The sequence below is a fragment of the Moschus berezovskii genome, chromosome 1 (genome assembly GCF_049115385.1).
Source record: "Moschus berezovskii isolate FMDL1 chromosome 1, NW_MosBer_1.0, whole genome shotgun sequence".
In the NCBI taxonomy this organism is placed as follows: domain Eukaryota; kingdom Metazoa; phylum Chordata; class Mammalia; order Artiodactyla; family Moschidae; genus Moschus; species Moschus berezovskii.
The window spans coordinates 77,903,075-77,920,835 of record NC_142460.1 but is presented as its reverse complement, the minus strand read 5'-3'; the positions used below and the strand labels follow the sequence as shown (position 1 = coordinate 77,920,835).

General features: G+C 47.5%; 1 protein-coding gene across 1 annotated transcript; it reads right to left on the bottom strand.

Moving 5' to 3' along the window:
- Positions 1–1,079: 1,079 nt before the first annotated feature.
- TAGLN3 (transgelin 3) lies at positions 1,080–15,860 on the bottom strand. The gene is made up of 5 exons (XM_055418350.2): positions 15,446–15,860; positions 14,952–15,133; positions 13,585–13,759; positions 2,867–2,969; positions 1,080–1,380 (listed from the first exon to the last, which is right to left on the bottom strand). The coding sequence occupies exons 2-5, from the start codon at positions 15,129–15,131 to the stop codon at positions 1,239–1,241; spliced, it is 600 nt and encodes a 199-aa protein (XP_055274325.2). The 5' UTR covers positions 15,132–15,133; positions 15,446–15,860; the 3' UTR covers positions 1,080–1,238.
- Between the last annotated feature and the right edge of the window lie 1,901 nt (positions 15,861–17,761).

Genomic DNA, 17,761 nt, shown 5'->3' with positions numbered 1-17,761 from the left:
CTCCTCCCCACCCCGCTTCAGCCCCATGGAAATCCTGCAGAACTCTCTATGAAAGCCTAGAACCGCAAAAAACACGGTCTGATGAATCATCATCCAACATCTAGAGTGTGGCACTGTCTACAGTTTCATTTATTTTACCTTTTCTTGTTAGTTAACAATTCATTATATGAGTAAAAGACTTTGTTTTTTCACTAAATGAATCATAGTGTTTTCCTTTTTCACTGGGAGGAAAGAGTAAGATGAATTGGTGGTTCCCGAGGTTTATTTGCCTTCTTAAGCTTTCATGGATGAGAAAAATATTTAAAGCATTTCATCTTAGCTAGATCCAGTCTTGGGCAAAGTTCAAGAGTGTTCAGTAAACAAATGTTTACAAAGAGCAATATAGGTTGCTTATCACTTCTGGCTGATGAAGAAACTATAAATATCTGCATCATACCCAGAATCTGGCCTGTGCGGAGGAAGTTTATTGATAGAGAAGGGAAAATTGTTCTCTTCTTCAATCATCACTCATCCAGCTGATATAAACACCCTCCATACTTTCTGGGCATCTCTACTTGAGTCCTTGAAGAACTAGGGCTTTGGACTGCTCATTTCTGTGTCGTACCCCCCACCCCCCGGTCAGAGTCTGGCATAATAAGCATAAGGTAGGTACTCAAAAAATATGTGGGGGGCAAAGACCTTGTTCTTGAGCTCTTGGCTTCGGGCTGTCAGAGTGAGCAAACTATTCCGAAACTTTTTACTGCAACTGTCAAGATGACCAATATAACCTTGCAAGGGCTACCTGAAAGTTAACTTACATTTCTACAGCTATAGGTACAGCTTAACTCCATATTGCCGGCTTCTTGAATGAAATGACCAGCCCTGCCTGCAAAGTCTTTAGGACAAAGAAGAAACTTTACATTTGAAGACACAAGACTAATTTGTTTATTAGGTGCGCTCTGTAAGTTGAGGAGGGAAATTTTTGGCAAATAAATAAATAAATAATCAGACAAACGAAGGCTGAAGGCTTCGAGGGCAAAGGAGCTGAGGAAGAGGAAGCGGAGTCTTTGCATAGTTCTAAATGAACAGGAGGTGGCAGCAGTAGGCAACGTGGATTCGCAGCAGAAAGGCAGCACTTGCAAAAACCAGGGGCAGGAGGCTTTGAGAAGAGAAGGTCAGAAGGTGACTAACTACTTCTTTATCATAGAGACCACGAAGCGGCACTTTCGTCCTCTCTACAGGTCGTGGGACGTGGCATCTTACATGATCTGCCTGGGCATTCCATACCCGGTCATGCCTGCCTGGGAGGCTCCCTTGTTGCTGCCCATCTGTAGGCCTATCACGTTCTGTCCCTGGCGAAGTTGCTCCTCGGAAAATCCTCTCCGATTCTGCTGGGCTTTCCTGGGCAGAGGGAATGAGATGGAACAGTTTCATTCCGTTTTTAAACCTTTCCCAAGATATGCAGTTAGACATGTTCTTTTGCTGCTAAGTCACTTCAGTCATGTCCGACTCTGTGCGACCCCATAGACGGAAGCCCACCAGGCTCCCCCCGTCCCTGGGATTCTCCCGGCAAGAGCACTGGAGTGGGTTGCCATTTCCTTCTCCAACATGTTCTTTTGGGGGCCACCAATTAGGAGAGGCCTTATTCTGAACCACAGTTCTGCCAAGAACTATGGTTCTACCCTGAGCTATGACCCTACCCTGAGCTGTGACACTGCCCTGGGTTACGGCACCACCTGGGCCATGACCTTACCACAGATGGGCCCTGCTATGATACACGACCTCTCTACTCTTCAAGTGAATTTCCAGAATTTCCACAGCAAAGAACCAGTGCTGCTTCTCTGGAGATTTTACTCTCAGACAGCTTTCCTGTCTCTCCTCTCACCAGTTACCTCAAGCCCTTGTGAAAATTAAAATCAGCTCTTTTTTATTAAGCATTTCATTAATCCCACTCCACCCTTTTCTGTATGGGGCCAAGGATGAACGTCCCACCTTAGAGCTGAGGGATGCAGTGAGTTAAGGAGGCGAAATGTCTTACCCTAGACAGAAGTCTGTGAACTTTAGTGAAGAGCCAGATAGTAAATAATGCTGGTTTTATGGGCCATAGAGACCACGGTAGGTCACTAAGAAAATGGGGGCTAAAAGCAGGGTTGCACCTGGCAATATCTAGGAGCTTTTCAGACCAGGTTCATTTAAACTGCCACAAGCTGGTACCTTTTTAAACTGTCAAGAAGATGAGGGGATTAGAGGAATGAAGGGTCAGTTATCTGTACAATGTGCTCTTTTCATCTCCCACTGAGCTACTGGGTTAACTTTAAGCTCCCTTGCTACCTCTCTCTGCCCCAAACAAACAGCAAAACAAATTTCTTTAGGAAAAGGCCCTTTACTGACACGACGATATCATTTATTATCCACTTCAGGCCACCTCTGAGAGTGACAGAGAATGCTATTAATGGATATGCTGGGATGACAGGACTATTCCAACAAATAAAACATATTTTCCCTTTATTATGTGGGAAAATAAATAAATAAATACGTACATTGAGGGCAACTTGGCTCATAATAAAACCAAATTCGGACATCAAGGCACATGTGAGAAAAGCCATTCAGTTCTGCTCCGTCTCAGGAGAGACATAATGTGGGCAGAACTGCAGTGTTCAGGTATCTGAAAAGCAGGAAAAGCCCTGGTGGTATATCCACCTGAACTTGCAGCATCAGTCTAGCCTTGTTCCGGGAGATTCAGCTGTGGGGCTATGTTTGCCTGTTTCTAGCCTGGACTTTGTGTCCAAACAGCCTCTGGGGAGGTCCAAGGCTTCAGATGCTCACTTTTGTTAAAATCATCCTTGGCCCAGGGAAGGGGAGAGCATGTGACTAAAGGCCTTTTTACCTGTGAAACCAGGATGGTTCTCCCCGGTAACAGCCATCATCCTTGGTGACAGCAACGCTGCCCAGAGCCATCAGGGTCCTCTGCACGGCCGCCATGTCCTTTCCTGGAAGCCAATGGAGAGATTAAAGCCAAGCATGTGTCGGGGCCAAGGAGTCGAGGAGGATGGGGCTGGACCTCTGGGAATAAGTTCTCATAGGAGGCTGTAGTTGAGCACACTCGAGGGAGAGGGATACAAAACACACCTTAAAGTGGTACAAAGGCAACCATAGCCAAACTCCTCAGAAAGGAACAAAAACACTCCTAATTATCCTTTACGTGGTGCATGCCAGAGATACCCATGTTCTAATCCATTCCCAGTTGCATGCATAACACATTCCAATAACTGAGCAGCTCAGACAGAGGTGGGTCCCTGCCCGTAGCAGAGGCCCCAGCCTCCCAGGGTTCTCCAAGCAGTGGTGAGGGGAGGTGCTGTGGGCAGGCTGGTGTGGGGGTCTGCACAGGAGATTTTCCACCGGACTGAAAAGAGAAAAGGAAACTGGAAAGATATTGACTGGATGGATGTACTGCACCAAACCCCAGGAGGAGTCTTTCTTTTACTTTATCTGGGTTAAAAGGGTCTCAAATCACCCATGTGCATCAAATTGAGTATTCACTTGGGTCTTTGGGCTGGAGGCCTGGCAGATGAAGAAAAGCAAATCAACACAGAGAGCCTCCAGTGTGACGTGCTGAGAGGCTCTTCAGTTTGTGCTGCTTGAAAGGAGCTAAATGGAGATAACAAATAAATGGCTCCATGAGAGAGTGAGGGAGGGAGCGAGGAGGAGAGACTGAGCGAGAGTGGAGGAGAGGTTTCCCCCTCACTCAGGGGCACCCTGTCCCCGAAGGAGCCCTGGGACCCTTCACCCACGGAGCGGACAACTGGGCTACAAGGCAGTCTCCTCTTCCCATCCTTTCTCGCCTCCCTGCTTCTAGCCAGCTGATATGGCCAGAACAAGGAAAAGGGAAGTTGCTACTGTGTGCTTAGCCCCATAATTTAGAACCAGATCAAAGGCATACACTCGGAGAAGGCAATGGCAAGCCACTCCAGTACTCTTGCCTAGAAAATCCCATGGATGGAGGAGCCTGGTAGGCTGCAGTCCGTGGGGTCGCTAAGGGTCAGACACGACTGAGCGACTTCACTTTCACTTTTCACTTTCACACATTGGAGAAGGAAATGGCAACCCACTCCAGTGTTCTTGCCTGGAGAATCCCAGGGACGGGGGAGCCTGGTGGGCTTCCGTCTATGGGGTCACACAGAGTCGGACACGACTGAAGTGACTTAGCAGCAGCAGCAGCAAAGGCATACATACATATGGCACAAGTGTGGAGCGCAGAAGCTAAAGCCCCAGGCTCGGGGAGAGGTGCAGTGTTCAGCCTAGCAGGGGCTGTGAAAGTTAAGGGCAGACATTAAAGTTCCTCGAGGCTGCGTGAACCATCTGCAACCTCCCTGGGGCGGGTCCCCAGGGAATACAAAATTGCAGGGGAAAAGCAGACAAAAAGTGAGAATGGAGCATAACTATAACAAAATAAACTATTGAGGCCCGCAGAGGAAGTCTGGGTCAGGATGTCCATTTATTCAAAGAGGAGAGAGACAGCAGATCCTCCTCTCTCTCCCCGCGCCGCTCCACTGCCCACATTAACCACAGGACGATTTCCTGGATTGTGAGGTCCTGTGGGATGGATAATATACACAGGGATGAAACTTTCTCAATGGAGAGCCCCACACCAGACGCAAGGAACAGCTGGGGTGGTGGAGAAAGGAGGATCTGGGCAGCAGATGGAAGGAGGCGGGCCCAAGGGATACTGAGAAGTCAGAGAGAGGAAATGGAGGAGAGGCTGTGAGAAAGTTCCCTCTCTTCCGCAGATTTAAAGCATTTCTGTGGCTGTCACTGTATCATAGGATACATTTTTTTGATAGAACTGTCGTGATGATATTCTGAAAGATCACTGCGGGAGGACATAGGGCGAGGGCTTGCTTTCAAGCATCAGTTGTTAAAGAGAACCTCAAGAAACGGAAGAACATGGAAGCTTAGGAAGGTCTGGGTACATCACTCATCTCTACTCTCTATGGGAAGCACACCGGAAATCTGTGCCTGGGGGTTGGAAAGAGCACATCTGGCATGTCCAAGATCTGGGAAATGAGCCTGGCACCTGGCAAGCAGCCACAGATACTACCCTGGTGCCAGGGGTGGGAAGCAAGCTCTGTTAAACCAGAGACCCAGCCCCCATCCCATCACATAGGGCTAACACACACACTGCATGAGCCCAGAGAGGAGGAGAGAGGGAACTAAGCTGGGGGCAAGGGGAAGATATCCAGGAATGTAGACCTATAAATCCCACCCCACCCTCAAGCCAGAAGCATCCAAAAGGAAGAAATGGTGTGATTGGGCAGAAGCAGCTGGGCAAACAGGAAAAAACTGGAAAAACTTTTTTAAAAAAGAAAGATCTGGAGACAAGAGATTTGTTATAAATGATAGGCTAAACACTTTATTGGTTTCCCTGGTAGCTGAGATGGTAAAGAATACGCCTGCAATGTGGGAGACCTGGGTTCGATCCCTGGGTCACGAAGATACCCTGGAGAATGGATAGGCTACCCACTCCAGTATTCGTGGGCTTCCCTTGTGACTCAGCTGGTGAAGAATCCGCCTGCAATGCGGGAGACCTGGGTTTGATATCTGGGTCAGAAGATCCCCTGGAGGAGGAAATGGCAACCCACTTCAATATTCTGGCCTGGAGAATCCCATGGACAGAGGGCCCTGGCAGGCTACAGTCCATGGGGTCGCAGAGTCGAAGATAACTGAGAGACTTTCACTTCAAAAACACTTCATTATATGTGACTGTGACCTCCATTTCGTAGCTGTTGCTGCTAAGTCGTTTCAGTCGTGTCTAACTCTTTGCGACCCTACGGAGCATAACCCACCAGGCTCCTCTGACCCTGGGATTCTCCAGGCAGGAATACTGTAATGGATTGCCATACCCTCCTCCTGGGGATCTTCTCAACCCAGGGATTGAACCCATATCTCTTACATCTCCTGTATTGACAGGCTGATTCTTTACCACTAGAGCCATCTGTGAAGTGGTGGCTCAGATGGTAAAGAATCTGCCTGCCATGCAGGAGACTGGGGTTCAATCCCTGGGTCTGGAAGATCCCCTGGATAAGTGCATGGCTACACATTCCAGTATTCTTGTCTAGAGAATTCCATGGACAGAGGAGCGTGACGGGCTACAGTCCATGGAGTCACAAAGAGTCAGACACAACTCAGAGACTAATAGTTTCACTGATCTCCATGGACTTAATATGATTCCTCCCAACAGGTGGATGGAAAAATTAACTTAGGAAAGTTAATTAACTTGCCAGAGCTACCCAACAAGTAAATCAGGGCCAAGCTCTAACTCAGGTCTGTCTGAAGGCAAAGCCCCCAAACAGTCTAGGAGGCCACACTGCCATCTCCCACAGGCATAAAACCCCCATAAAATCTGGGGCACAAATTTCAAATGACCTCAAATCTTTGTTTTGTTTGGAATAATTTCTCAACCCTAGTCAGATTAAAGCAAAAGAAAGCAGTTGGGGCTCAGAGATCCCCACCAGTTTGCAGATCAAGTTAAAATAATTATTGTCAAGATTAAGTAATATAATGAACAGAAATCTGCCTCCTGTAACCAGTTCATGTCCATTTTATTTTCTAAAAGGCACACTTTGGAAAGAATTCTACTGTTTTGGGTGAACCGAATGGGAAGAGAGCCTCTATTTCAGCCTCATTTCTCTTGCCAGTCAGAAGCTCAGACCAAGTGCTAATTGGGTAGAAGGGGGTTGTTTTTGGAGGTTGATTCCTGTCACGGAGGGTCAAACATTGAAATGTTTGAAGGAGCAATGAGGTTAGGAAAGATCTGTGAAGAGAGCCAGTTATAAACTGGCAAAAGCTAAACTGCTTGAATCACAACTGCCCATCCATCTGCCTAGAACCCAGCCTGCTATAGAACATAGCTTCCCAAGCTTCTGGAATTATTTATGGGATGAGGTTGGGGGAACACTTTAAAAATATGAAAATTTCCTAACTTTCTTTTTTTTTAAAAAAAAAAAAGAAAGTTGAGGTCATTCCCTGGAGGGACTGATCTGGCAGCCCTGGGTGGGGCCTGGGAGTTTGTATTTTTAATAATCTTTCCCTATGATTCATGCCATCAGACAAGTTTAAGAAACATGGGTTTCACCTGGTGACTCCTAACTAGACCAATCATCAGAATTACCTGAGGATCTTGAAAATTCATATCCTGTGACAATCTCCTGTGATGATTCTGATGCAGCCAGATGGACATGCAAGCACTGTCCCCAGTACTATATTTTTTTAATTTTTAAAAACATCCCAATGTCTGATATGTGGTAGGTACTAAAGTTGCTAAGCAATAACTGCTTCCTTCAGAGCTACTCTCCACAAAGTCAGAAGTAACATCAATAGCTAAATCCACATTGGGGAGGCTGCTCAGAACCTCAGAAGCTTGGAATTGCTTTGCTTCCTGAAAACTACCCCTAGATACTTTGACAAGACAGCTTGAAACTGCTGTTCAAGGCTATTCCTCCAAGAAAAAGAGGGTGAAAGAGGAAGAAGGGGAAGAGGAGAATGGTTCTAAAGTACCAATTAGGTGCTGGGACTTTTCTAGATGCCGGGAGAGTACGAATGAGACTGAGTCCAGATGGCGGTGGTGGTTCAGTCGCTAAGTCACGTCCAGCTCTTGCGACCCCAGCGACTGTAGCCCACCAGGCTCCTCTGTCCATGGGATTTTTCCCAGGCAAGAATACTGGAGTAGGTTGCCATTTCCTTCTTCAGGGGACCTTCCTGACCCAGGGATTGAACCTGAGTCTCCTGCATTGCAGGGAGATTCTTTACCGACTGAGCCACCAGGGAAGCTCAGAGACTAGGTGGTGATCTACAAATGAGACCACTGGCCACAGAAGGAAAGTGATACCCAAAAGAGAGGGGCCAAGTTTACAGTGACAGCTCAGGATTTTAATCAGGCTTCTGAACCCTTCCAGCCCCCTGTCATAAGGGGAACTCATATTAGACTTGCAATTGTAAAAAGAGATGGTGGCAAGGTAGCTTTCCTTGTCAGAATCTCTTAAAGCAACTTACTTGACAGCACTGTTTCCTGTTTATTGCATTATCGCAGTGTAGTGTCTCCCCGGTGTGGTCTTACACTCCAGCGATTCAAGGATCATGTCCAGGGGGACGGGCCAAGGGTTCTACATTATAAGGAACCCCAGTGCCCATAGAGTTTGAAGGCTTTTACCAAAAAGATACCTGAACAAGGATTCTGTTCCCTTAATTTTTAAAACTATTTTCATTCTCTTATTCATGTCTTTGGGCAGAGAAAATAAACAAAAAGTTAAAGAGAAAGAAACAAGGCCAGAGGACTCATCTGGGCAGGTATAGTCTGGTTGGATACTCTGCTTTCAATACTAAAACTCAGTCTTACATTCAAAGCTCTTGCTTTTACATTATTCTTGACTCCACCTTGTTGCTTTTAGAATACTGGGTGTTTGTTTTTTTTTTTCAATCTTTCTGGGACTTACAGAGAAAGCAGTCAGTGGATGAAAAAAATATTTATTTTCCCGAGTAATAACTTAGGGATAACCCTCAATTCTCCACTCAAGGTAGAAAACTATTGCTTTAGATCAGGGGGAAATGTCAGAGGGTAGGTTTGGCTGCTCTGTGGGCTTTATAAATTCACGCTCCTTGCCTCCCTGAGAAATTCTGTAGGGAAATGGTTCTCAGAGTGGAGTTCCCAGACCAGCAGAAGCAGTATCACCTGTGAATAGGTAAGAAATGCAAACCCCTAGGCCCCACCCCAGACTTAATACCTCCAAATCTCTGGGGCTGGGGTCCAGTAATCTGGGTTTTCACAAGCCTAACAGGAGGTTCTGGTGCGCATTGCAGTTGAAGGACCACTGCTGAAGGAAGAGCCCGTCAAACACCAGAGTGAGCAGTGCTTGCAGTGAATGCAGGAACGGCTGCTCTGACACAAAAGGAGGCTTCAAGCAGCAGGCATTTCTGTAATGTCTCAAGTCACTATGGGTACTGTACAATATTCCCAAACTGCTCTCAGACTGGATGAAAAGTCTCGTCTTTTCTTGCTATTGAGGAATGACACATATAGTGACACCTTCCAGAGAACATATATGGCTCCATATTTGGAATATATTCCAGGCACTCCACCCCAGTATAAACCTCTTTGACACTCAGTCATCAAGGGGGGGAACACGAAGACGGCATAAAATCATGTGTCCCAGACCCTCATCAGTAGGAAAATGGGGAAGAGCAATCAGATTTGATTGATCTTTGAGTCTTGCCTACACTGACATTCTAGAATTCTAGGTGTCTAATGCTCATTGCCTGGTTATGCATGGGAACCGAAAAGGGTATTTACTGATGCACTGACAGCAGAGGGAAAAAAACCCAATATTTATTAGGTGTCTCTTAGCCAGGCATTGCACTAGGCATTTTATACATTTAATCCTTGCAAGAATCCTACAAGGGAAGTGCTGATTACAGAGAAGGGAACTGAGCCTCTGAGAAACTAAGCAGTCTAACCAAGGTCACGCAGTATGATGCTAAAACTCATGCTCTTCCCATAGTACCAACACCCCTTGGTTTGGAATAGGCAAAGCAATACTTCATGGGGAAAAACATGAAGGGTAGTGACCAAAGTCAATACAGAGACCCAAAGGATGGTCCCTCGTTTTGGAGAATGGCCAGAGGTGAAGCCAGTGGAGATGACAGAGAGAGAAAAGGTCCTCCAGGCAACCCTACCAGCCGCTGTGTGAGGCCCTTAATGAAGCCCATTCATTCCAGACAGAACATGTGCCCTTCCAGCCTTGCTCCTGCTGCCCTCACTTTCTATTAGTCTTTTTATAGAGACATGATAATAATAACTTGAAAATTACTATCACATTTTATGGTCTGCTCTTCCATAGTAGAAGCACTGCGCTAAGCACTTCTAATACATTGTCTCACCGACACCTCACATCAACCCTGTGAAATAGACACTACTATTCCCATTGTACAAGTGAGAAAACAGAAGCTTAGAAAAGCTCACTGGTAAGTGGTGGAGCAGAAGTTTGAACCTGGTGGTCTAATTTCTGACTTAGGGGCCTGCACTCTCCTACCGTCCAGGGTGACATTGATTTGCACGCATTGTGACCAGCACACTCACTTGCTCTCATGAATTATCTCTTACACACACAGAGACCCCTCCTCTTCTGGCTCCTCCCTTTCTCTCCTTCCCTCCTTCTCTCCACAGAAGAGATGCTGAAAACTAACCTCCATTGCTTTCCAGAGTCACAACTGAGATGGCCCCACCCGTCCTTTCCAGGGACCCAGGGTGAATCCCAAACCTGCCAGGCATCCACCTTCTCCCATCCATGAGAAAGACCTCTCCTTCCATGGCTCTAAGCTGCCCTCACTGCTCCTCTATCACTGAAAGGAACAGGTCACCCAGTTTCCTTCAAGAGAAACTCCAGTAACCTTGTCTATATCACTGTAGTTGGGTTGTTTTTTAGATCATTCAACCCTGGGTTCCTTCTTAAGGCCTTGAACCTTTTATTCTGGTTGCCCCCAAATCCATTCCAAACATTTTACCTTGTATCTAAAAGGGGTTTCAAGGTAGAGGATACCTCTGGGGCGTCTGCCTGTCTAAACAACTGAAGCTAAAAGAGAAGGCATTTGGCAAGCTTTTGGGCTCCTGCGGCTTTATTCGTCTGCGACATAGGAGCAGCACAGAGTCACTGGGCAGCCATGGGCAATCAGAGCCCTACTTAGGAAGATGCCAAGCAGGGGAGACGAGGGACTGAGAGCTGTCGAGTATAAAGTGCCTGCAGACGAGGACGAGAAGTACCCAGGCAAGGAGGGCTGGCCCCGCAGAGCCACAGCTCCCATGACCACAACGCGTGGAATCAGGAGTGCATGTGAGTAATGTGGAATTTGATGACAGCATTAAAACCACAGGTCAGGTGCAGAAGAGCAAGAAGAACGTGAACTAAGCTAAGGGGATGGCCAGTCCAATAGCTGAGCGCACAAACATGGACACCCTCTCACGCACAGAGGCACACAGACACCTGCCAGCCTGCCCAGCGGCATCCCTCAGACTCCAGCTTACTCATCCCCAGCCTCGCAGGGGACCAGCAGCTCTGGCAGAAGGATCCAGCCTCGTGCTTGTTGGTGCTGCTGTTCCATGAGTTTCACTCCTGGACTCACCCTAGGCCACGTCTCTTCCCCATCTCTGCTCAAAGCAACCCACTTTCCTGCCTCTGGCTCGATTGTATGCATGGTAACCAGCCCGAGCTGCAGACAGGACTCCTGGGGGATGTCAAGTATCCCTTCTAGCACACAGAATGAATCTCCCAACCTCAGCCCTGAGTTGTCCCTCCATGGAGGGGCCCACCAGGCTCTGGAGCCTCTAGACACTCTGAAGTATCTGTTCTATGCCAGCTGTCCTGACTACAGCATCTCACCCACAGCGCCCTGGCAGTAATCAGTTGCCTTCCTTATTTCCTTTACAGCCCATCTTTCTTTGCCCTGGGAGCCCACCTGTCCACCTCACAGTGTCTGCTTTTTCCCTTTTCTCTAGGAGTATCACCCTGCCTTGGAGCCCACCCTTCCACCACCCCATCTCAGGCTCCCTCTGTCACACTGGTGCCCCTAACCTCCCTCTTCCCTGAGAACAAGCTGAAGCCCAGGGTTGGGGCAGGTGGTACGATATACATAAGTAATTGTGGGGAGCTCTAGCTTCATCATCACCTGCTCTACTTATCAGGGAGACGTTGCCCCCTGTCCTCCTCCCCCTCACTGCTAGCGCCTCCTGGGACTAAAGTTCACCTGTGTGGTCTTTGGAAAAAGAGGAAAGACAAGCAAAGCCTCCTCAGCACAGAAAAGCACCCTCCAGCTCCCCACCTCCCCCAGCCCTCCCAGTTTCTTCCTTATCCTATATATGTCCTGAACTCGGTGGGGTGGGGGGACTCACTGCAGGGACCCCTTCCATTCACACAAACCTGCCAGCACAGGGGCTCTCACCTTCCGTCCCACACAGCCCTGAATCATACTCCCTCTCCTCTTCATCTGCTCACTCATGGTTATGACTCAACAGCACACTCATGGTGTAGGGGAAGCAAATAGCATGCTGGCCCAAGCACAGCATGCAGACGAGTTAAGGCCCTACTCTTTGACATCACAGAGCCTGGGTTTGAGTCCTGGCTCTGCTAATTACTAGCCAGTCATACAACAACACCCCCTCTCCTGGAATTGTTAGGAGAATTGATTGGTATTATGCAGAAAGGCAGTAGTACCATGCCTAGCATTGAGGAAAATGTTGATAAGCAATAGGTAATATTAACAAGGAAGAATCAGCATAGTTTTGACCTATAAAGCAGGGACTAAAGCTCAATGATGACATTCTGTGGGGATTTGGAGGCTAGTGTCCATGAGGTTCAATGGCCTGGCGCAAAGGTCTGAATATCTGAGCTTCTAAATAATAGCAAAACATGACTGATAAACTGATTGGCATCTTAGGATTTTTAAGTACTCATCTGTGAAGGAAACAGGAAATGCCAGTTCTCTGCACGACATGGAGACAGGGTGTGTGTGGGGGGTGAGGATTAAGGAGGCAATTGCTTCTTTATAAGGTGTTTAGTAGAATGGTCTTCTGCTAGAAATATGGTTCAACCATCATCTGAATACCCCTTCACATATCATTGTCTCCTGATTCCAGGAAAGTTTGTATATTCTCATTGTCAGCGGAGCCACTTGGGTCACTGCCTTGAGTATCCTGTTGTTTGAACCACTGATGACAGCTAGTGACAATGAGCATGAGAGTGAAGTGTAAACCTGGCAGCCCTGCTCACACAAGTCCCTCCCTCTCCTCACTGCAGCAGGCCTGGTGTGGAAAAACATGCTTGGATGGAGGTGTACATTTGGGCTCCAGGGGACTCTGAGCTCTATGACCATGGGTCCCAAATTCTCTGGTGGTATCTCCATCCACATCACTTTCCCTAATGATGGTGGATTGATAAATATGTCTAGAAACTTGATCTCCTTTTTATGCCTTCTTAGATTTCTTAAATCAATTCACAAATAAAAAGGAAAAAAATCATTTATCACTGTCTCTGAGCAAATACACATCTGAAAGGTATAGTCACCAACCTCCCAGGTAATCATTTAATAAAAAGCTGGGGTGCTATTATTTCTCAGATTGAATGACAAAATTGCACCAGGCAGCTTTGTCTATAACCCTGGCTGCTGGTGAGTCAGAAGCATTCTTGCCGACCCCCATCCCCTCCAGGAGCTATCATTTGTAGAGAAAATTACGTTGTGGGAGGAGTAAGAGAAAGGAGAGGCATCCATGCAACCTTTTTAGCTTCCTCTCCACTAAGGCTTCTGTTTATGCCTTTAGTTTGCTGGGTCCCTGCTGGGTCCCGAGGTGTATGTTCCTTAGAGGAGGAACACTTTCAATAGAACATCACAAAGTAGGAGGCAAACAGTGTGCCTGACAGCTGATAATCCTCTCACACACTCAAATCACATGCGCACACACGCATGGAAGCACACGGAAGAACACTGTGGGCAGCTTTCACAAAGAGAAAAGCAAAAGGGTGGGGGGAGGGGAGAATGATCCGAAGCCATGAGAAAGCTGTTTACCTTCCCATAGATCCACGGTCTGAAAAATGTCGGTGGTCCTGACACCATAGATCTCCGCAGCTTTCAGGAACTGGGAAATCTGCTCCATCTGCTTAAAAGCCATCTTGGACTCTGAGATCTTGGGAATGGGCTCTTGTCCTGGTGGGTACAGACTGTTTATCAGCTTGCACAAGACCTGAAGAAGGAAAGGGTGGGGGTGGGGGACAGAATCAGTGTTTCCCTTTGTATTTACTAGTCCCTAAATCCAAAGTGCATCCTGGCCCCCACAGGGCACAGACTACAGGTTTGGGCCTGGGCCAGTCTGGCACCCCAGAAAGGCATGGACTCTGAGCTGGGTGGCCAGGCTCTCACACTGAATTCCAAAAACCCATCCTCTGGCTGCTCCTGACCGTGGTGAGTCCAGTAGCCTGGGAATCTTCTTCCCTCCTAATTCCTCCCTTCCTTTTTCTGGGTGAGGGAAAGAATGTTTAGAGAGGGAATGTGTGCAGTGATGCAGTCACGATTTCAAGCTTTCAGTGGAGGGATGAGTTAGTGCCTTCCAGAGAGGTTGAATGATATAGTATTATTTCTTCCATCGAAAGGCAGATCAGAATCAGGCTTCAATAATGCATCGGATAAGGGCTAATGACATGTAAAGGAACCAAACTGGGTGGCTCCCCCCAGATACCTATAACCAAAGCACTGGGCATAACCCAACAGAAGGCTGGGACAGCAGTTATGTAACAGTAAATCACAGCCTGTAGGAAAAGACCGGCTTATTGGCACTGGCAGAGCCTGTGGTCCCCATCCACCCAAATACACCACAGCATCTCCTTAGAAAAGCAGTTATCAAGTAAGAATTTCCTTCAGTTTCATAAGAATTCATCCATTCAACAGACAGGCACTGAGCATCCCCAAGGCGGATAGCTCCAGGAAGAATGGGAAGGTGATGAGTCCCACTCCTCCACCCCTTCCTTTGTTTTACTATATAACCAACCTATTACTCCTGGGGGAAGGAATCCTCCTCTCACCCCCCATCTCCCTTCCAGGAGCTGATGCACCAAGAAGGCTGGAAGTATCTCAAGGAAATACTTAGCTCTACTCTCGCTGGAAAGAGCAAAAGGGCTTCCAATCTGCCAGCAACTCAGAAGCAAGCTGTGATGTCTGGGATGAGCGGAGGGTCCTCTAATCTAGCGAGGGAATTCGAGCAGGGAGCCCAGATCGTCCATTCCCGGAGATAAAGGCATTCCCATCTCCCTCCCCGCGAGACAAGAGCTTGGCAGCCGCAGCTCCTCTGGCAGCCAGCCTCACGTCAAAAGAGGAGACCCTGGAGGGCTTCCCTGCCCACCGCTCGCCCATCATCCACTGGGATCGCTGCCGGTCCTTACCGTTCCGTCCATCAACCATTTCTGAAAATGGGCCCTGCCCGGGGGCGGGTGTTCTATGTCCTCGGCGCACTGCAGGATGATCCAGTCCACCAGCTTGTTCTCCAGGTCCGCGTCGTACTTCTGCTCGATCTTCTCCTGCACCTCTCGGCTTAAGCCGTAGCTCGGGCCCCTGTTAGCCATCTCTGGAAGAGAAGAAGCATCCACACAATAGAGCAGCCGCCCGGCTCTCTGCACCCGGGGCTGGGATGTGGCTGGGCCGCCTGGCCCGGCAGCAGCAAAGCGGGCAGAGAGCCGGGCGTGGTTTAAATCAAGGAGCCAATGAAGTCACTGGGGTTTCACCTACAAACGGGAGAGAAAAGCGTAGCCACGCGCCAGTGACTCTTAAAATAAAGCCCCTGTCGGTCCGGGGGGCGGGTGGGGGCTGGGGAGTGGGGGGCTGGTTGCCACCTCTCAGTCCGCCTATCAATAAGACGAAACGACGCACCAGGACTCACAATCAAGCCTGAAGCCCCGGGGCAGCAAGGGGGCTGGGTGGTAGTCGTTTCTTCCTTCCTCCCAGAGGCACTTTTGCAAAAGCAGGAACCCCGAGATGGGAGAGAGCAGGTAATTAACAAGCAGGGAGGAAGGCCCCCTTGACGTTGCGCTGCTGATGCTCCAAGCGCCTGGGAGAAGGGTACACTGATTCGATTTTCTCATGGCTGAGGAGGGTCAAACCGGGGCCGTTGCTAAGAGCCTTCCAAAAAGCCAGCCCTCTCGGGTGTCAGTCAAGCCCGCCCGCCTCCCTCCCGCGGAGAGCTGCTTTCTCAGCCGCACGATTCTCTCCGCTGCTGGGGGGACAGCAGGCGCTGTGCACAGCCCCGCGCACAGCTGCGCAGGGGCCGGAGCCTGTGGGAGCGACCGTTCTCTCAGCTGTCCATCTGTGAGGAGCTGCCAAACCACTTTGCCCCTGCCCGGAGGGGAACAGTTGTCTGGTGAGGCGGGAGGGGCGGGGCTGGGAGCTGCAGCGCTCAGCTTGTTCTGCTGCCAGGCGGATTTCATCCAGAAACTTCCATCCTGGTGGGAAACCGCTGTGCCTCAGTTTGACTTATTCAAGGAGAATAACGTTTTAATGCGATTTTTTAATCTGAAAACACGTTTTATGAATTAAAGGCAGCTCAATGTACGAAGAACTCTTGGAGTGAAAGGTTTCTATAAAGATGTCATCTGTTTATTTTAATTAAGGACCAGGAAGGCACAGCTGACACACTGTCAGTGGTCACTGAGTTATTTGGTGTGAGCAAACCAGACCTTGCGAATAATCTTCAGACCTAAGTTGACCTGAAATTTTTAGAACTGCTGAAGGTCTTGGCGGTTTGTCTTCCTAGACTATAAGCCACTTGGAGGTAAAAGTAAAGTCTTTTTGGGACTTCCTTGGTGGTCCAGTGGTTAAGACTCATAGGTTCCACTGCAAGGGAACATGGGTTCAATCCCTGGTTGGAAGACTACTAAGATCCTGTATACAGGGAGATGTGACCAAAAAATAAAATAAAATAAAATTAAGTCTTATTGGTGTTATGTAAGTCTGGGTACTTTTCATGGGAAAAAATCACAAATTTTCTTTGGTTTATTCAACAATTTTTTTTTTTTTTTTTTTAGTATTTAACTTTGTCAAGTACTGTGCTGGAGAGAAAGAAAATATAAAATTTCCCTCTGGAATAGATTGATCAGTTGACTCAGAACATTAGATAAAGCAAGTCTAGCACATAGGATAGTGATCTTTGTCCCTGTGGGAAATTGATTTGAAGCTGTGCAGGAAATGACCTCAAACAATACATGTATTGAGAAAAATCTCCTGCCAGCTGGGGCCTGGACTCGTGAAAATCTAATTACTTCATGGCTATGTGGGTGGTTTGCTTGAGAAAAGGCTTAGAGGCCAATAGCTGAAGGAATAGGAGAGAGAACCCTGTGAAAAACGAACGGTTATGAGAGAATCCGAGCTTTGAGGAGAGCAGTAGGTTAAAAAAAGGCTTGAGAAGGTCTGACGATCACAGGTCTGGAGGCTGCATGGACTCGTCAATTGAAGAAGATTTAAAGGCAGCAGACTGGCTTCAGAGACTAGAAGCTCAGGGGCAAGAGTCTCTAGCAGGGAAGGTGTCCGCTGAATTTTGGAAGTCAGTCAGTTGCATCTTGGGTGGAAGCAATATGGTCAGTTCCAACCCGGGACTAAGGAAATAAAAGCCCAAACAGAAAGCCTGTTATTTCCTGTATGGCTGGAATTGCTCTAAGGAAGATATTGGTTTGTTATATAAAAGCAGAAACAATTCTAAAAGATGTACATTTGTCTTTTTTTTTTTTCAGACTGTGTTTTGCAGATCTTTTACACCCAAAGATGCTTTTGCCACTGTAACAAAATATGTGGATGATTGAAATCATGGTTCTGGAAAGGATATAATGGTAAAGAGAGGAGCCCAACCAAGGCATAAGTTAGAAATGTCCAGAAACCCACAGGAAATCTTCAGAAAACAAAAACAAAAACACAATCCTCTGGGTGGTGGCACCAGAAATTGGCTCAACCCTCTATTTATTGAGTGGCTACAGATATTATCGTTAATTTTTTCTACAACTTTTTAAAAAGGCCTAAGTATCTGAGATTTAAAAAAAATGAGACATGGGAACATGGTCTAGCAGCAAAGTTAAGCTTGTAAATCATAGATGCCAATCAAGGGTTATGCTTAAAATATGCACAGAATCCTCAGGTACATTTATATCTGGAGGAAGAGGGTAGGAGATTAGTGAAAAGATTTATAAGTGAGATGACTTTAAGTCTCAAA

What these genes read in the sequence shown, in the direction of transcription:
- TAGLN3 (XM_055418350.2), bottom strand. Translation starts at nt 15,131, where the DNA reads ATGGCTAACAGGGGCCCGAGCTACGGCTTAAGCCGAGAGGTGCAGGAG. An exon ending in AATGGTTGATGGACGGAACG is followed by an intron (nt 13,760 to 14,951) that starts GTAAGGACCGGC and finishes TTCCTTCTTCAG; the next exon opens with GTCTTGTGCAAGCTGATAAA. An exon ending in GACCGTGGATCTATGGGAAG is followed by an intron (nt 2,970 to 13,584) that starts GTAAACAGCTTT and finishes ATTGGCTTCCAG; the next exon opens with GAAAGGACATGGCGGCCGTG.